The sequence below is a fragment of the Accipiter gentilis genome, chromosome 1, assembly GCF_929443795.1.
Source record: "Accipiter gentilis chromosome 1, bAccGen1.1, whole genome shotgun sequence".
Lineage (NCBI taxonomy): Eukaryota > Metazoa > Chordata > Aves > Accipitriformes > Accipitridae > Astur > Astur gentilis.
In genome coordinates, this window is record NC_064880.1 from 7,883,073 (window position 1) to 7,903,418 (window position 20,346).

General features: G+C 46.5%; 1 protein-coding gene across 3 annotated transcripts in view; it reads right to left on the bottom strand.

The window, feature by feature from the left end:
- Positions 1 to 1,026: 1,026 nt before the first annotated feature.
- Positions 1,027 to 20,346, bottom strand: part of PAX7 (paired box 7) — a 101,902-nt gene continuing 82,582 nt past the window's right edge. For 2 of the 3 annotated variants that reach the window (XM_049801315.1, XM_049801305.1), the window contains exons 8-9: positions 5,097 to 5,343; positions 1,027 to 1,142 (exon numbers count right to left, since the gene is read on the bottom strand). In XM_049801315.1, the coding sequence (XP_049657272.1) occupies positions 1,027 to 1,142; positions 5,097 to 5,343 (363 nt within the window). Of the gene's footprint in view, positions 1,143 to 5,096; positions 5,344 to 12,296; positions 12,363 to 20,346 lie in introns of all 3 variants that reach the window. The other variant, XM_049801297.1, reaches the window with a different exon arrangement.

Genomic DNA, 20,346 nt, shown 5'->3' on the forward strand with positions numbered 1-20,346 from the left:
AACACCTCTGACTCTTCCCTCTCTTGTCTTTGTTCTCATGGCCAGCTTCTCTCCTGCTGAGTGAAAGAAGGGCCACTGACAGTCCTCACCCTTCTCAACTGGATAGACAAAAGCTCTGACACCATCGGGTGTATCTGATACCCTTCCTCTGTGCGTGCAAGGCCAGCGTTTGCTATCACATCTCCTGCTGCTATCTTTTCAGTGATAATCAGGTCTAAATTGGTCCCTAAGAGGAAAAGTAAATGTTGCTCGTGCCTGTGCCCATAATCTCCAGTCCTCATGCAGCAATTTACATTTACACTTTCCAAAGGTCCCAGGCTGGACGGACTTCCATCCTGCCCCTGCTTAGCAGCAATCTGGCCTGCTTTGGCCCTGCTTTGGGAAGCCATCAGTGAGAACAGAAGGGTAGAATGGGGTGGGGAAATTTGCTGTCACTTTAATATATGTTTTTCTGGTTTTGTTTGTCTTTGTGGTGTTTTTTTTTTAAAACAAGTTCTTATATTTGGTCCATAGGTCTTCTGTGGTCCCGAATTACATCACCCTAAAAGATCAGCTCGGTTATTCCTTCCTATACGACATTCACCAAATTTACAGCAATGGAAAGAAAAGGAAACAAAATGAAACATATTTTTTTTTACAAAGAAAAAAAGACCAATTTGGCTTTGACTATGCCAACTACCTAGATCAATGGAAAGTCCTTAAGTGTGGGCAAAATGCCATGGCCAGGTAGGTTAGAGGGAGGGCATGAACTCGGGGCTAATAAATGTACCCAACCCATTGTCTCTGGCCACAGGATGAGTCAGGTCAGAGGCCAAGCTTGCCTCTGAGAAGAGTGCTCTGGGAGGAGCTGGATACTTGGAGAGCCCTCCCCCTCTTTCCCGTCTCCTTCACAGCTCAGGTTGATGCGAGGTGGAAGGGAATTGGGAAGGAGTAGGGTCCGGGTACAGGTAGATCCCTGGAAGGCTGGTGGTGTTTTCTCCAGTGGTACCAAGTTGCTGGAGTGGGTTGTTGGCACAGTCGGACTCTTCAGTAAGCTTGGCCTGTCTCTACTGGTAGGAGGCCCAGAACGGCTGAATGTTCTCCCAGCTTCATCCTACGCTGTGTAGACAGACTCACGTTCTTGGCCAAATAATCAACAGCAGCTGAAGAGGAGGGGAAAAAAAGGAGGGTGAGAAAACAGCACAACATTAGCATTTAGTGGAAATGAGGCTTTCAGCATCAAAGGGTGTGTAACCAACAGACCCCGCAGACCGACTCTTACAAAGGAAGGCCCAAAGCAGCAGTTGTCACACACACGAGGGTCCTGCTGCACTCCTAGCAAAGAGTGCAAACAGATGATGGTCCTGCCAAAAACACCTAGGTAGGTCTCCGTGGACCTACTGAAAAGAGCTAAAATTCTACTTCTGCCACAGACAACGGTGTTTCCAGCGGAGCTGCCTGAAGACAAGCCTGAGCAGAAAGCCAGAGGGATAAGCCTTCCAGCCTCACCTCCCTGTATCATCTCATGGTGGCAAAGCCAACTTCTGCACTCAGTGATGCTGGTGTAAATGATTCCAGAAATTTCAGTGGAAGCTCACCAAGTCTGGACAGGGCTTGAATCTGACTCATCCGCAGCATGCTGACTCATCTCTGCAAGCTCTGCTGCCTGCCTTCATCCACCCTTCCTAAGGGAAACCGCTTTGCTTATCGCCATCTGGGTGAGAAACACAGCCACAACTCCTGAGGCAATGTGTGAACCCGTATCCCAGCTTGCCTGACTACCCCGTGGTCTGAGGGGGAAGAGGACCGGGGCAGGATGGTGACATTGCTCATTAGCTGAGCTTCAGTCAAAGTCTCTCCCTTTCACTAGCTTTAATGTCTCAAATTAGATTAATAAGGAGCTGGCAGGAGATGTACAATCGGTGCCAATGAGTAAACAAATTTCAGCCATCAACGTCTTGTCAGACGCCTGCCCCAGAGGAGGTCCCTTCCAGACACAAATTCTTATTAGACTTGTCATATCTATTAGGATTCCTTTCACGCTTCTGCGTTCCATCACCAGCATCATTAACACAGCTCCGGCCTTTGGGAACCACAAGGACCACGTTAATCTGGCATCTCTGCTCCTCACCGGCTGGGACAGCACAGACTGTGCAAGCACTGGCAGGCTGGTGTGCTGGAAGCAAGCAGGCTCGGCACAGGGTTTGTAATCTGGGGCCGAAGTGAGGCCCACTGGGGAACATGGCTTCTGCAGGTGGCAGAGTCTGAAAGGAGCTGAGTTAGGCAAGTGGAGCTGGCACGCTGGCTGGTGCTCCTTGGGGACTGGGATCCTCGGGTAGCTTGACTGGAGCGCTGGGCTCTGTAATGCATTATGGTGACTCTAGCTGCAATGGGGTTGTACATAGGATTAGACCCCAAGCTATGGTTCTTGTCCAGACCTTATCAGCTTGGTCCCCTGATATTTCAGGTAACCACATTAAATAATGTCTTTGAGAGGCTGTAGGTAAAGAGGAAATTCACTCCTCGGACATGCTGCGTGTGTGTGTGTGTATGTGCCTCTGTCTCTGTTGTCACCTGTTTCCGTGGGTGAATTCAGATGGGTGCTTGGGAAAGGAGGGCGATGAATGCTTGGAGCTGGTCGTCCTGCTCTGAGCGGTACCCAGCAAAATGGAAATTTGATGGTGATCTCATCTTCTAAAAAAAGCCACGCTAAATTCCCAATATTGCTTTTTGTGCCAGTGGGAAGAGTTCAAAGGCACCAGGGTATCCCACACCAGAAGTCGAAGATATGGTTTGTTGGTTTAATACAGTGGAAGCCAAAATAAAACCAGAAACTTACCAAAAGTACTCTGGGTGTTTATTTGCTTACGTGAGAGAGAAAGTGTGTCTGGTTTTGTGTTTCTAAAGCAAGAATAAGCAGGAGAGAAGTGGGGAGAAAGAGATTCTCTGCAGGCAAGGTCCAAAGCCTATCAAAGCTACAGAGCTCTTACTCACAAGGCTTCATTATGTCCCCTGTTATAGAGAGCCTGCCGCCACTGTTACAACCCCCCATTTTTATTATATCAGTGTTCACTAAAAAGAGTTTTGATACTTTTTTGCCGCATCATAGAAGGAAGAAACATATGATTTGAACTGAATGTCAATAAATACTGATCTTGTGGAGGTCACCTCACACTGATTGGCATTTAAACAGGATTTGAAAAGAAGCAGTGAAGAATTAAAAAGCAGGAAGAATTAGAAGCATCTGCTAAATACAACATGCACCAAGAAAGACAAGAAAAAATGTTGTTATATCAAGGTCAACTTCATGTAAGTGATTGCTCTAACAGGACTAATTACTAATGAAAACTGTTTCCACACACAGAGATTATTATAAATGGGTGTCATTATAAGAAAGATTTATAGTGAAGTGGACTTACATATTGCCTGTACAGAGCTGTAAATACAAATATCTATATACATACGTGCACACACGCAGAATTTGCTGCTTAACGTAGATCCCACCTTAGAACATCTACGGTTGGTTTGTGCTGCCATGCAGCATGGCATTGGCTTTGGCTGTAAGACTTCCTGCGTGTGACTCCAGCTCCCAGCACTGGGAAGCAGTGGCACTGTGGATGCTGCATGATGCTTTCTCACCTACCTTCCTTGCCCCAGCAGGAAGAACACCTTCATGACTAGCTACCTGCATGTCTCTGGGCATGGAACACATTTGGACTAATTCTGTTGACCATGCAAGACTTGCTGCTGGGCACAAGCCTGTTGGCAGCCTGGTCTTTCATGACTATTAACAGGAAAACATTCCTGTTCTGAACCGAGCTCAGTGGGGCTCTAAACTGGACTTGCAAATTTAATGGGTGTCTAGCAGAAAATAAAGAGCTGTGCGACAGAAATCAGGAAAGGGGGGGCAAATAAAACAACATAAATAGGGCTGCATGAGCAGTTTTTCATCAGCATAAGGAGAGGCCCAAGTAAAAATTCCAGCAGCAAACCAAGACAAACCCTTCTTTCTCTTTCCTTCTCCTTTGCTGGTCTCTCTCTCTCAGAAAACGTAGCTTGTCCTCCTTATTTTATTTTTTACACACATGGGTGTGACTAACGTCTTGCCCAAGGGAATCTTTATTGGAAATACATGGTATTGGAATTTGTTTAAGATTTTTATCAATAGCACGTGTGTCCAGCCTCACATCCAGAAGCGAGGGGAAGGTCAAGGGGTCACAGATCAAACTCCCGAAAAACAAAAAAAGGAGGGGTGGGGGGAAGCTGCTATTGATCCCGTCTGCCGCCACAGCCGGTTCTCATTTAGCTGTAGAAGTTAAAGACATTAAAGGGCTGTGACGGAGAAGGGAATAAAAAGCCACAGCCAAATGGAAGGAAAGGTCACTGAGGACAAGCTATGGGCAAGCAGGAGCGCTCCCGGAGGAAGAGGATGCACCTTTAACCCTCCACGGATCACTCTCTCACACCACCACACTTATTATTAGTTTAACACCAGCAGGTGAGCCCTTTGCCAGGCTCACTGGTGTTTTTGTGACCCAACCATCCTGGAGGAGAAACAGATCCTCCCAGGGTCCCTCTGCCTTTTGGGTCTGAAGTTTGGGTACAGGATTGCAATTCCAGCTTCACTTCAGCTTTCACAGAACCACAGCCCAACTGACAAGCATTGGCTTAAGATTTTTAGTAGCAAAATCTCTGAGCATGGTCCCAGCCCTTACCTTACAGAGGGCGGGGGAGGAAGCGACACATAGTTCTGCATCACTAAGGGATGGCATTAAAATCCCAGCTTGCTTTTGGCTGAGCAGGGCGAACACGTTGTAGGGCTTTTGGAAAAGCAAGAATTGGAAAGGGGGAAGGGGAGAGGTCTGGAAGTTGTCCTTTTCTAATAGAAATGTTTTACCTAAAATATTTCAATTGGGATTTTTGAATCAGACTGCAAGGGTGTTGTGGAGGCTGTGTGGAGCAATGTCCATCTGTGCCTGGAGAGTGGATTCCCTTTTTCTCTCTTGATGGACAGAATTCCATGGGAATCCCTTCCAATAGAGTATCTATATGTTCTTATACTCCCTCCCTCTCTTCTCCTTTTCCCTGGGCAGGGGGAATACAATCAGTGCACTTACTTTGTCCATACTGTCCATACTGGTAGCCAGCCACCGGATCCACACTGTAACTGGTGGTGCTGTAGGTGGGAGGACAGTAGGACTGGGAAGTTGGGAGGCTGTCCACAGACTTGATGGAGTCGCTCCGCTGGCTGCAGCTGGCAGAGATGGAGTTGGTGGTGTCCAAGCCACCGTGAAGGGGAGAGATGGAGAAGTCAGCCTGGGGTTGCGGAGGAACCCCACTGGGGTTGCTCAGGATGCTCATCACCTGGAGAAACACAGGAGACAACACGTCAATGTCTGGAGGAGAAAGGGTATGTGTGCAGCTGCCTTCATGCATACCAGGGTGAAACAGTCTACGTATAATGGTGGTCTATCAGTATAATATACAATATCAATATAGGTTTGGCCAGGTTGGAGAATGAAGGCCTGCTTCCACCAAATAACAACAGACAGACCCCACAGCTGGCTCCTCTGTGTCTAACGCTTTATTTGAAAGACCTTAATAGGGATAACTGAGAAATTCCTTCACAGCACACTCAATCTTTGGTCTTTCTTTGCTGACCTGCCAACAACATTAGCTGTGCTGTTCAGAATGAACACTGGAGAAAGGAATGAACTTGGGACAAACCTGCTGGACACGCACTACCATGAACTAGCACTCCCTCCCTTCCTACACACATAAGAGGAGACACATAAGACAGGGAGCAAAAATCCATATTTTCAAAAAGGGACGCTGGAGACAGCTCCTTTCTTTGGAAGTTTGAGTGGGGCTTGGTTTGCAAAGGTCCCTAACCAAACCAGATGCAAACCCTTTCTGGCTTTGATGCAGACTCAGCTTTAGGGACTGAAATGTCAAAGTTCTGTTTACCCTCAAATGTTAAAGGATAACAGGTCCTGGTTTGGCTCATTTCAGCGTAGTGCTTGGTTTGAAAATGTAATTAGATTTGCACACAAGCGATCTTCCTGCTTTGAGACCTGAAACAGATGAACTTTTTTTTTCTTCTTTTGCAGCAAAAATGCCAGATTTGTTCCTGCGGGTGAGTTTGGGGTAAGCTGCTGCCTACAGGCCTTCACACAAGGACCCTGATCCCACCAGTGCTTTAATGCAATTGCCTTCTGCAATCAGCAAAATTACCCCCAGGCTGCCAAGTTAAGAGTGTAAAGAGTTTGCAGAAGCGGGGCCGTGGCGAGGGAAGGAAGGGAACTCCTGATGCCTCTCGGTTGATCTCCGCAGCTGCCGCAGGCATGCCTTGCTGTATTTGTGCTGGCGAAGGGCGGGGGGAGAGGGTAAAGCCAGTCACCTCGGGGGGCCAGGCCAGCACTCAGATGCTGAGCGGCTGAAAATCTCCGAATTTAGCATAACCTTATTGACATCAATTAAAGTGGCAAATTGGAAATATTTGGAGCCTGGCAAGTGGTAAAATGAGCCCTTTATCCCCCACCAGCGGCCTGGTGAGCTATTGTGCAGAGGATACATTCTCTGGAAGGACACAAGAGGGGTTGTATAGAACAGCGTCTCCCCTTCCTGCTCACCCCTACACCTTCCCCATCCCCTCCTCCCTCACCTTCCTGCCGGAGCGGGGGCTTAGGCTGAATGACTGGCTACGCGCTGGCCTTTGCTTTCTAAAGCTTCTCCTCCCCCCGGAAGGACTCTGGAGTCCTGCAAAGATGCTTTCCCTTGATGTAATGCCACCTCCCGACTCAGCCTGCCTGAGATCCTTCCCAAGCATTTGTCTGGGAGGGGAATTCAGGAGCAGGGGTGGCTGGACCCCCGTGGAGGGGGAGGTGGTGGGGAGGTACTGGGGAGGGGGGTTGTTATAAAGCCTGGAAAATCAATCTAACCCCAACCACTGGGTTTGTCTGCAGTGCAGTACAGACACAGGAATGAGCTTTGAACAAGGTAAGTAAAAGCAGCGCAGTGACAGCAGCATACAGCTCAGACAGGGTTCATTTACCCTCTCTTCCTTCAGGGTTTTCAGCCTGCACTGAGCTTAGAGTTTGCTACTGGTCCCCAAAAGTTAAAACTGGCTTAGCTGTCTCTATACCACGGGGCAGACGGTGCTCCAGACAGAGCCTAAATTACCTCCAGCTCTCCAGACCCTCTGGGCACAGCTTCTTAATCACAGTGATTAAGCCTCGAGGTATCTAGATGAAGTTGTTTAGCCATAACACTGTGCAAAACGTGCCTGTGGAACTCCCTGCCCCATGACAGCCCAAAGACTGAAAGACAGGGGGATGAAGAAAGGAAATTGCATTTAAATATGCAAGACAGAGTGGATTAATATGAGAATAGGGCTGTCATGCTTTTCTGTGTGGATGTAACGTAAACCTCTCTGCTTCAAGGCTTATGTAGCGGGAAAATCATGGGAGTACAGCCTGAAGGTAGGTTTTCTAGCTGCAAAGTTATTTGTAACCTTCCACTAAAGCCAGGTCACAAACTTTGATCTGGCTCAGCTACGAATCCCCTTGAATGCCCCTCGATCCTGCTGGCTGCAGGCAGACCTCATAGCTTCAGAATCACCTTAGCTGTAGGTATTACGCCCTGCACCTCTTTGCCCTAACAGATATCCAGGACACTCGCATATACAGCAGCCACGAGACATTATTGGATTTCATTCGCAAGCAGAATCAGATGTTCAAAACAATAAACATCCTTCTTGCATGCACAGACATACGAATTAAGAGTTATTTTTGGAAAGCTCCAGCTCAGGCAGCCTAAAGCCGGGCTGTTTCACCTCTGCCTTCCTGAGCTGTCCAGGTCTGGCAGTGCTGCCTGACTGTGGATGTGCTGCCCGCACCGCCAAGCGCTGCAGGTGCAGAAAAGAAACCGTGCGCTATAAAATGAAGGGCAACTGGAACCACTCACAGACCAGCGGGTTTTCTAGTGCTCTCCCTCTTGGCCATCTCCCCAAAAGAATCAGCTGCTTTACATTACTCAGAGAAAATAAAAGGCTCTTAAAGCAAGCAGAAGTCATATTAACACTTCCGTTAAGGCCTTTTTAAAAAGAAAGGGGGATGTAAAGCAACATTGGTAAATGAAACCCAGATTCACACTCTTCAAATTCAGAGGAGCTGAGACCAGAGAATACACTTGCACAAATCCTACTAAAGACAGTAATTGGCTTTAATCAGTCAGAATCAGGACTGATTTCTAATCCCAGCTCTGCTACTGACTCACAAAGGCTTGTGCAAGTCACTTAAGCTAGGACTCAACTCAACTAACCTTAGCCATGTGAAGTTAAGTTTCTACTCTCTGCTAATCCTCTAGAATCCCTCTACAGAGAGACTGACACTTCTGAAGGACAATTCATCCCATCCTAAGACCCCTTTCTGAAAAAGACAGGCTGAATTTCCCTCTGGAAATCTGTGGTGAAACATAAGGATGCCAATATTTCATCACGACGATGCCAGGGTGGTAAGCGGATATGTAACTGTGCGGAGGTTGGAGAGGGGAGATGGTGGAAGGTGGCTATGACATGCACATCCCTGCTGGAGGCTCCCATGGAGGTAGGGTGGCTGAGGGCTGCAGACAAACCCTGATAGAGGCTATGGGGCTCAACTGAGCCAGGAGCCCCAAAGATGTCTGTTCCCTCTTCAGTAATGCTGACCGTGGGAAGAGTCTGCCTTTTCCAGGCATGCTGAGAGCAATATGGGGCTAAGCTCCCTTGAGACTCTGTTCACACAGGTTTATCAGAGAATGGCATCCGACCTTCCCCACCCCAGGACACAAAGGTGTTAGAAATAACAAGGGTGAACCGGAGACTTCTACTCCCTCTTTGCTACGCAGCCACCCAGCATGGATAACGCTACACAAGCACTCCAGCCTCAGCAGGCCCGCATTATCTGACTTCTTGTTTCAGCTGGATAAACTCATTTTCCAGGCAACTTTTGAACTTAGGAAAGTCTGGGGGATCTGGAGAAATCCCCTCCTCAAGAATGCAAAGTCCTTTTACCTTTTCTTTTTGACCTTGCTTTCTTATAATTTATTACTTCTTGGTGCATTATCATCACTAACTAAAAATCAATACCCACTTCACATCTGTAAGGTTTTATCTGGAGGGAAATCTGCTACCTGTCTATCACAGTGATTGACAGCCTTCCCTTTCCCCTCCCTCTCATCAGTTGTCTCTCTCCCTTTCCCCATCTTCTTTCCCTTTTGCTGTCCCAAATCAGTCACAGGCATGGCGTGGGCTTGCACTTCGGGGTAAGTCAATAACAGCCATGGTGCTAGGATCCTTTGGCCTTGTTTCTACCCTTTCCGGAGGTCATTTGTCATGGGGGAGAGGGGGTAGGGGTCTTGATGTGTTGGGGAGACCAAGGTTAATGCACAAAGACCCTCCTGGATGAAAGAGCCAGCCCCCCCCCACCTCGCCTCCTGCTGCTGCCTCCCTCCCCACCCTCATCTCTGCAGCTCCCCCCTGCTCCCCCCCCCCCCCCCCCGGACGTTTCATCACTCTCTCCCATACTTTAAAAGAAGGGGAGTTAAAAAAATGTAATTAATTCCCTCCATTTCTGAGCTGGCCCTCAGGGCCTCTGGCCATGGAAACTGTAGCAGGGGAAATGTGCACCCTTTATGATAAACGAATGCGGCTTTGGAAAGGGAAGTGCAATTAGGGCCTTCAATCTGTGCAATCAGGCCTTCAGATTTTAGGTTTGGGGGCTGGGGGGGACAGTTGGGTGTGTTGGGGGGGGCAGGAGGGGATCGAGGGGCAGACAAGTGATAGGGAGAGATACCGCTTCGATGGAGAAGGGTGTGAGCGCATCAAGGAGGGGAGAGGGAGGGTAGCAGATAAGTTCCATGACAAAACCTTGCCTCAGCAGACCTGGCTGCTGCACCTCGCTGGTCTCTGCAGTCAAGAGCTCTATAGGAAATACCAGGGGAGCCCAGGCCATGCCGGACACGCTATACATCCTGAGTACCTACACCTCCTGCCCTGCATTATCAGTTTGCTTTAGGGTTGCTAAGATAGCCGGCCGATACAGACATCAGGCCCAGGACCCAGCAGGCTTTATATCTATACTCAGTGATGCTACACTGCCCCATGACCAGGAAGGCACAGAGGTGTTGTAAGGAGATCAAACCCAAGCAAACAAAACGATGGGGAGGCAGGAGCCTGCGGACAGCATTTTCCAGAGTGACCCCTGATTCTGTGGTGTCTCCATTTCTGGACACTCAATTTGACACAGCGCAAAGCGTCCAAAATCAGAGGCTGCCTTAGAAAAATGCTGCATTTAGAAACTGCTGAGCCTGGCTAAGTTCTGAATAAAGGGAAGACGTAATGATCTGCAACTAGCTGAAGGGTGTTAACTCCAGAGAAGCTGCCAGGTGGTCCCAAAGGAATGCAAACTGGATACCAGGCAGAAACCAAAAAGGGAAAACCAGAGGAAGGGTCTCCTGGCAGTGGATAGTATTTCTGAGGCTCTGTTACTGCTTTCCTAGGAACCGGTAGAAATCCTTTCTCTTTGGGAAAGGCTGGATATGTGATCAGTTGGAATATTTTATACTACATCAGGCAAAAAGCACTAGGAAATTCTCTGTTGTGAAGAGTGTTTGTAGGCTGAAATCTCTCTTTGTTTCAGCTTCTGTGGTGTTAACATTAACACCACTTCCTAGGGAATGGAAAGTCTGACAGCGGCCTGATGGCTGTGCTGGGAAACATGCTGTATCTTACGGTTTTACTAAAGACATGGACCAAGCTAATGATTGCCTCTGAGTTCCTCCATGAGGGCTTGGTCTCTCTGCCATTTGTGGTTGATTCAGCTTCTGCTCTGGGTAGGTCACGCTCTGTCCTCCAAGACTGTTCTTAGCTACTTGATGGGGACCCAGCTTAATCTTTTCCATCTTTATTTTGCAGCCTGTTCAGCTAATCTTTTCCTTCTCTCTTGCAGAAGGCAACCCTTCCTCATATTAATGCTTTTTGATCTCTGTGGATTCATTTTCACTTGGTGGCAAGAGGAAGAGTTGATTATTCTATACATACATTAAATGGAAACAAAATGACGAGGTGACTGTAGGACTACTGAAAGCCAAAGAAAGAGTTGGGAGGAGATAAATACAGTTTCCCCAAAGATCTTCACTTGAAAGGAGGATAAATATATGCAAATATGCCCCTAGGTAGGACTAAAATGACTTATGTAGCAATCACTAACACTGCACTCAAAACCAAGCAATTAATTTTGAATATTTTCTAAATCACTAGACCCAGCTGAGTGGTATCCCAATACGCCAAACTAATCCAGCAAGTTCACCCACTACATTTGATTTTGCAGTCAGGCCAAGGATCCAGACAGTGCTTCACACTTCTTGCACCTAGAAAATGTCTGATCCAGGTAACTGCAGTCCCTTCCACCTAATGTCATTTCCAACTAAATTTTGGAGCCCAGGGAGCAAACTTCACATTAGCTTTCCTTAAGGGTAACTTCACTGACACTGACTTCAAGCACAGTCCTGATTCACACCAGCATAAATGAGCAGGTGACTTAACTCTCTACTTCTATTTTGTTGTGGGTTAAAGTTTAAGAACCCTGATGCTCTACTGCCTCATCTAGCCCAGTATTTATCATCCATCAATCAGCATGTTACTAGTGCTAAAGAGAACAGTGTTATGAATATGAGCTAAAACAATCTCACAAGTCCTTCCTGCTATGGAAGGACTCCAGGGCTGACATGGCTGCTGCTCTATAGCAGTAATGACTCATTTTCCTAACCTTCCCCACTCCATTGGAAAATATGTGGAGGCCAATAAAATGCCTTTCCCAAGGCCATGCGAAGCGTGTCAGAAGCAAAGCCAGGAACAGAACGCAATGTGCCTGAATCCTTTCTGGTGTGTATGGGACAGATCATACCAAATCCCCTCAAAGTGGTCAGAAACAGTTACTGTGGGCATGTGCTTGAACAGTGGTACAGTTTGGCAGTGAACAATAAACCCAGAAATATCATCAATGCCTTTCAGTGACTTAAAACATCTGAAGGATATTTCAGTGCCAGAGGGCAGCGGTCTAGGACACAGTGGGTGAAATGGACATGAGCATTTGTGTCCTAAAATGACCCTGTTCACTTAATGGATGAAAAACTGCCACACACTCATGATGAAGAGGGCTTGGGGAGATGCTGGGGATGAGATGGATCTGGGGATGCAATGGTGAGCTGCAGCAAAGCAGACCAATGCAGGCTGTACAGGGGGAGGATTAGAAAAAAAGGCGATGGGAAGTTATTACCTGATTGTTCAGGGCTATGGTGAGGTTCCACCTGGAGCACTGCATCTTGTTTTGGGCACCCTGCTTCTGTAGAGATGTACAAATTATGGAGAAGGTCTAAAGAAAAGTTTCTAAGCTATACAAAAGAATGGGAAGGTCTTAGCTATAAGGGTAAGAGAAATTGCTTAAGTCTGGATGGTCTAGGAAAGAGGAATGGGCTCTTCTTGCAGTGGAAATACCATAAGGAAATCAGAAGCACCACAGGGTTATGCATCCAATAAGGGCTATGAGAAATCCTGTGGCAGAAGTGTAATTTGGAGGGGAAAGGCGGAGGCAACACTGTGAATGGGAATTACATTTAAAACTGCTTGATCTAGAAACATGAGCCACTATCCCTGGCATTAGGGCACTAAACTCTACTATCACTTAGATAAAAGCAGATGGCAAAGTTTTTAGTAGTCTGGATAACCAGAGAGGAAACAAAAAGACATGCCGTGCTAGTGCGGGCTGTTTAAGATAAAGGGGGGTCCCAGTTCTATGGGCATCAATTTCACTAACAAGCAAAATCAAGAGACATGGGTTCACCCCTTCCAGAAACAGGAGAGACTCAAGCCAAACGGCTAACTAGCACCTTGCCATCTTGAAACTGTCAAAGAGGTCTGATTTTCATGCACTGCTGAGTATCTCCCCTCTGAAAATGGGCGGTTTGTGCTTTACTAACCATCATGTTATCTTGTGTATTCATCTTGTGTTACCTAAGCATGAAGTGTTTTTCCTGATTTAATTGGAATTGCTAAGACATTTCATATGGAATAACCAAAGAAGGCCAATGCTTCCCAAATGTGCTGGTCGGCAAACCAAGCCACCCCATCCTCCTTATTTCTAGGCAGTAGACTGCATTAACAGAAGTCACCACAAGCAAACTCTACCCTGATGCTGTTTTCCCTATGAATATGTTTCTCTGTGAAGGCCAAATGAATACACTGGAAAGGAAAGCCTCCATGGGAAAAATCTCTTTGCTGAGATATGGAGCATCTGTGGGCAGCTTTACACAGGGTATTAATTGCAGGAATATGAATCTTGCTTGTGGCATTTTGGAACTCAAAGTCACCTGGGATGAGAAAGCAGAAAGGCACGACCATGGAAAACTGGAATTCCTAAAGATTTCCAAACCAGCAGAAGAACTCACGTTAGATTTGGCTTTGGAAATGGGCCAGGCTTGTGTCTTTTCTTCTGCACCTATTTGTCCATTCTTGGGTAAGCTCAGCTATGCTGATGGTGGGTGGGGAACAAAAAGCTTTTGGGGCTTGGTGAGAGATTCAAAATACCAATAAACAAACACACACACACCAAGGTTTCCTGCTAAATCAGCCCTAAATCTATTGCTGTGCATTCCCCTGATGTGAATAATGTCAGGGTGGGAAGAACACGCAGCACAGCTAAGTCCCAGCAAATTAAAACTGTTTTATAAACTTCTGTTATTCCTCTCTTCAGCAGCCCCATGCTGGCAGAGATGAACAAAGACAAACCAAAATTCACAGAAAGGTCTCGTCTTCCCCCTCCTCCCTTTCCATTTCTCTCCCTCATTTTTTTTTTTTTCCCATTTCTCAGCTAAGCTGATCTGTGCTTGCTCACTATCACAACCCCCCGCGGACACTGGTAATGGAGTGCGGGTGCTGACTTACTGCTTCGAAACAAGATTTCCTGAGATCCTTTGAGTCCACTCCATGCCCCCCCTTGCCTGCTTTTCTCTCTGTGTCTCTCTTTTTGGAGAGTGGAGGGGAGCCTCTATAAATGTGAAAGGAGCTGCACTACAAAGAATCCCCCGAGTGGCATATCCCAGCCCCAGGCGAAGCTGCTTGGTGCACTGATAGTCCTGCGTATCTGCTCTAGGACTCCTCTTTCTCTTCCCCTCCCTCTTTCTCTGATCAATCAAGGGCTGTAATCAGTTAAGGTCCAGCTTAACTGCAGTGTAAGATACACCAGTTAAGCAAAGCCAATGCCTCCAGGGTTCCCATCGTAAATACGGAGAGGTCATGGGGAGATGAAATAACCCTGATAAGTTCAGCAAGTGCAGGGCTAGCTAGGCTCACACCAAACACTTAATAACTCGAGCTGGCAAAAGAATGGAAGAAAGGGAAAATCAGAAGCGTTTCCTATTGCCAGCTACTCTGCTGCTTCTTTGCTTGCTCTTAGTTCCCTGCTTTCCCGAGGGAGCTTGGTGCATTTTTTAAGGTGAGGATTTCTCTTTTCAGCTCACCCTAATGAATGAAGAACCCAGAGCCTGGTCCTGTGTGCAAGCACCTCAGCTCAGTTTGGATCTTCTGAGGCTATCACAGGGATGAATTTTTAAAGTCAGGACCTCTTTTTCCCTCACCCGTAAGAAAATCACAGCTCCTGAATCCAAGGAAATGCCTTTTGCAGCTCTACATAGTGCCATGTGCTCTTCTTTTGGACTTCTCTCTGCTGCTAGGGAGCACTGTGGTATTTTCTAAGACAGGGAGCTGCTTGCTTTTGCCAAACATGAACCCCCAAACCCTCATAGGATCTGAACTCCAGGATAACGGAGCTGCAGCCACCAAGGTGTGGACTCCACTGGTGTGGAGGCATTAGTGCGAATAAAAATAGGAGAAAAGAGAAGAAAGTGGGGATCCTTGCTGCTTTAACAGAGGATTACCCTTACAGCTAAGATATTCTAGCTCAACCACCTCTTCCCCTGTTTTGCTCCACAGTAAAGCTTTTCCTTTCTCTCCAGAAATGTCTGTTCTCAGAGAAGGTCCAGGGAAAAACGACCCCTTTGTATTCATTATTTGTAATCAACTTTACACCAAGTTCATGCTGTGCTGAATCCAGACAGTTTATAGTTTCATAATGCACTTCCTGAAGAGGGGGCTGGGGACACTTGGACCATCCAGGGGACTTCCCTGTGCAGGACAAGCTACTGTCTGCTTCCATTTCTGAAACCCCAGAGCTCATTTCTGCCCCTCAGATGAGAGAAATCTGGCAGGACTCGGTCACCATCAAATCTGCCCCCAAATTCTGTCTGGTCTTAATCCCAAACTCATAACTCTAGCTGAACACAACATGAGGTTTGGATCCAAATACCACTGCGTCGGCTCCTGTCTAATTGGACATTGGCCCACTAGGCATTACAGATAGGGGAAAAAAACCATGTAGGATTTATTAAAAACGATGCAGACACACAAAGAGCAGAACAAAATCTTTAACCAGAAGTGATAAGAAAGCCCTAAAGGATTTGAGTTTAGATAAGTATCCCTCTTTGAGTCCTCCAGCTCTTTAAAAGCTATTTGGACTAGAGTTTTCCTGTGGTGTTATAGGTGCTTACTTAAGCAGGGGATGAGATTAATTCTTCCCTGGGTACTTTGGCACTCCTGCACCTGGGGTCTGCTGAGGAGCAGCACAAACCTCGATAAGTTTGCAGTGATTACTTGAGTAGCCATCACAAACAGGTGAAGTCTTTGGACAATGAAGTGTAAAAGTAGAAGCTCCTGGGCTAACACATCATTAACTGCGCTTCCTTCTTATTTGTCTAGCACATGTTGATTTTGGCTACCTCTCTGAAGGTAATCCAAAATGAAATATTTTTTAGAATTATAATATGAAGCCACCAACAAGTGATCTCGAGCACCAGAGTAGTGAAATGCCTATTTCTAAAACCTTGCTTTTCTTATGAATATAATTTACTGCCTTGAACTAAGTGATTTTTACGAAGAAAAAGATACACTGATGAAAGGTAGCTGTCTGCTGGCAAAGCTATGTCTGTGCCAAAGGGAAGGCTCTTACCTCATTAAAATTAAACCTCTTCCAAACAAAAACAGCAATACATTTACTAAGTGGGTATGTAAACCAGCACATACCTTGCTCTCCTGTACAAATGCAAGCAAAGAACTTCATACATTAACCCCACAACTCTTGGCTGAGCTACAAGCTCTCTTTTATCAAAATATCTTGATCAAAATCCTCCAAAAAATGGCAAATCCTCTAACTTTCTGAGTAGACTTGTCCCCTTGCCTGTCCTCCTCACTGCAAGGCCAAGGGCAATAGTGAAGGTATCACACCCTTGTATTACTTGAGCAGAGTTTTTAAGGCATCTCCTGCATGCAGAAGTTTAAAAGCATACAAGCCACTGCTGATCCAGAGATAAATGGTGGAAAAGGGATTAGAGATACTTAGCGGAGGAGAGGGAAGACTCAGGAAGGGCTGATTATTTTAAAGATATGACTATTTAAAGATAATGATTGCATAAATTTAATTAATGCATTTTCATGCTGCAAATGGCCGTTTTGTAATTAATGTATCTGGCCTCGCTAAGCATGGGAGATCACATCTCCCAGCCCCCCCCCCTCCCTTCTCAATTCCCCCCTCCGCCTCTCGTTTAATGAAAGACAGAAAGCAGATGACAGAAACAATTTGTCAGCCAGTACGGGTGTCAGATGCCTAATTGGTTGCGCTGAGTTAGTGGAAAGTAAAGGGGGAGAGGGTCGAGGCTGGGGGGGCTCTTTCCTCTTTATCTGAGGCTTCGGGGTGGGTGTCTGTGTTGGTGAGAGGGAGCGAGGAGGCGAAAGTGTTTCTTGTTAATTGATGGAGATTAGGACACAGATTGGCTGTGGCAGGGACTGGGCAGTGACAAGAAGGGGACAGGAGAGGCTGGTTAACACCCGTGCAAACAAGCTGCCATATCTCACAATACGTTAAGTCCCGGCAGTGTTGACAACATCAATGGTTATCTCCCGTGCTCCTCGCTCCCACTGCACCCCGGTACCCCTGGTCATGACTACTGGGGGAAGAGCTTAGTGCACAGATCAGCAGCCCTGGGCACTGCTCTCCTCCATTTGGTTTGCACCCTCTGGCTTAGAGAGAGGAATCAGCACCTTGGCAGAAAGTTCAGGACCCTGGGGAAGGGTGCTGAGCATGGGAGGATGGAGGGCTGAGGCCATGGGCAAAGCAGAAAGCCCAAGAACAAGACCACCGCCTGGGTCTTACTTGTCCTAAGCCTTGCCCTGGGTTCAGACCAGTGCGCCAGTGTTAGCACCCAAGAGATCCTCAGAAAATCTGCATGTCCTGTCTCCTCCTGTCCCTGCCCCATTATGAGACTGTCTTAAAAACTGCAAGATAAGCAAAACTGGAGTTAATGTATGTACCAGCTGGTGCCTGAGCTCTGTGGGTGCATTTGGGTCACCGGTAATAAAGCCCCCATCTGATTAATTCTCCCCTGGTCATTATGTGGAGAGGAAAACCTCCTGTCCACACAAAAAGGCCCAGGAGTCTGGAGCTTTCTGTATCAGGAAGCCAATCCCCTGAAATCCAGCAAGAGCTGAGCATCCTGACCCTTCAGACACCCCCCAAGAAAGCAGCAGGACAGAGCACATGCTATCCAAAGTGACACCTACATAAAAAGCAGAAATGAGTCTTATTTCTGCAACATTCTTCTTTCTTCAAAGATTTCTGTGACCTGCTTTAATGTATTTATCATCAGCACTAGGCAGAGCAGGGCTGCCACCTCTCACCTTACTAGTGGAAAAATGAGCCCAATAAAGGCTAAAACTTGAGACGGTGCAGAAGTTTATGAGGGAGCAGGAATTTGAACATCCCAAAGCCAAGGTTGATGTCCACACTCCAGACAGCCTTATAATAAGTTAAGCACGGATATGAGGGGAACTTCAAAACACTAGTGTCATATGATGCTGTTTAGTATATCTATAGCCCTTTTGCTGAAGATATAAGAAAGTTTTACAAAGGTGGGAACAGTCTTGTCAGCTCTGTTTCACAGCCACACACAAAAATGGTGATGGGTAGAGAGGGATGGGGAGAAAGACTTAAGAATAGAAAATGTTGAGTTTCCATGCTGGGCTCTGATCACATTTAAACACGCAGCCTGCAGTACTGAAAATACTACTAAGCTTCTGTGTTATATTACAGGTCCCTCTCTAAATGGTTTATGAAGGGTCGACAGGTGATTAATAAATGTTATGAAAAAGATAAACAACTTTTTCTTTTAGATGAAAGCAAGCCTTTCAAATAGCATAACTGAAAATGGAAAGGAAATGGGTGAGGGATGCAAGTGCAAATACAAACTTCTGATGGAAAGATCAAAATGAAGTAAACCACTGCAATTTGTAACCAAAAGATATCAAAAATAAAATATCCAGTTGCAATATTTTTGTCCCTTTGTTTATAAAGGGAGAAAAAGAAAGTCTCCAGAAAGTGTTGAATTAAATGAAACCATTTTGCTCTTTCCAAAATGTCCTGGCAACCCGTCCCCTCATCCATAGTGATCTCAGTTATCCTTTCTGCTGCAGGGTGAGCATGTTACAGATACATGGCAGGGCTTGGCAGTTTATAATGAAGCCATTCCTATTGCTATTTATTTGTGTTGCAATGACACAGAAGTGCTGTAGTCAAGGAGCATGTCCCACTGCACAAGATTCTGCACAAAAAACAGAAACAAAATCCAAAGTCCCCAAATGTCAGATATTTCAGACCTGGGGACTGGCCATCTCCCCTTGGGCCTGGCTCTCTTTCTACTCCCATCCCAAGAAAGGAAACCCAGAAGAAAAATAAAGATGAAGAAGGCACCAGATTCCTGAATCTCTTCCCCTGCAAAGTGAAGAGAGTAGAAGCCAAGACTAGTCCAACTCTGAGAATGAAAAAAAGGGTCTAAGGTGCTGCAGATAAAATGGAGGAATGGGAATTACTAATTAATCTGTTCCAAAAATTCACCACGCATAGGCACTTAAGAAGTACTCAGCATTTACTCCTTCCATGAACACAACCCACACACACCCTGGCATAGTCCTTCAGACTCTGGTACACATCTAGCTTTTTCCTTCTGGTTTTATAAAACACAAGTGTGACTCACTGAGTGGTGGAGCTCTGCTGGGGAGGAATATGGTCTATTGTGTATTAAACAAATGCTAAATGATTACAAGCACCATATTGGCTGAGAAAAAAAGCAGGCTGCGGTGAGTTGTGCCTGTCACGTCACTGCTCCTGCTTGGCAAGTAAGTTCTAATGCACAATTGGTATTTATTAGATGACATACAACAACTGTCTCATTAAATCAGGGCTTGAGCGTAGGCCGGAAGTCTTAATTTAAAGTGTCACCAGCTATTGAAATCAGATGGTTTAGGCAGGAGTGGAGTGAAAGCAAGGGGGGAAAAAAATGGAGCTTAAAGAAGTGGAAACAGTCATTGGTCCTAACCCACCTTTTGAAATGGGTTGTGATTTTTATGCTGGTCTGGGCACTGGGTCGAAAAATATTTGTTCTGCATTTGCTTTCTCTACATGCACTTTCAAACTCTCCCCCTAATAAACGGTTGGGCACCTTTCTGTGTTTTAAATGCAGTGTCGAAAGCAAAGGTTAATGCTGGAGATTGCATTCCAATTGAAAACGCGGCAACCGGTAAATTTGGTTTGTTTAGAGTGGAAATGCTTGAACTGCTGTAGATGGGTGGCGGGTGCGAGAGCATGGGGAGAGGGAGGTGGGAGACGCTCCCTGCGCCCCAGCTCCTCTCCGGACAAAATTAAATTTCAAAGTTTAATGAGTTGCGAAGGGCGCTGGATTAAAAAGCCTGGTCCCTGCACTGCCAAAACTGAAGCAGTGTGATGAAGAGAGAGAGAGAGAGGGAAAAAAAATCCCACCAAACCCAAAACGTCAGGGAACAGAGCAAGTGAAAAATGTCAGGGCAAATTGCTCTTGACAGTGTTAATATCTGCACCTCATAGCAATAATTACATGTAAATAAATAGTGAAATAGCTCTCAGCTGGAGTCTGTACTCTGAGTGCAGATGCCACTAACAGCCAGCTGGGGACCTTTCGCTCTTCGACTGCCGTTTTCCCCCCTTTCTTCCCTCCCTCCCCCCCCCCGCCCCGTTTCATCTATGCCAGAGCTGAGAGAGCAATTGCTAGCAACTGCAGATCTGTTCACAGCCCTTCCCCCTTTCTCATGGCACCGCGTTTGCTCCCTCTTCATATCACCGCCTCAGCCAGGGGCTGCTGTCGGCTGTCAGGGAAAAGTACACTGCTTTTAGCCCCTTGCCAGGGGAAAAC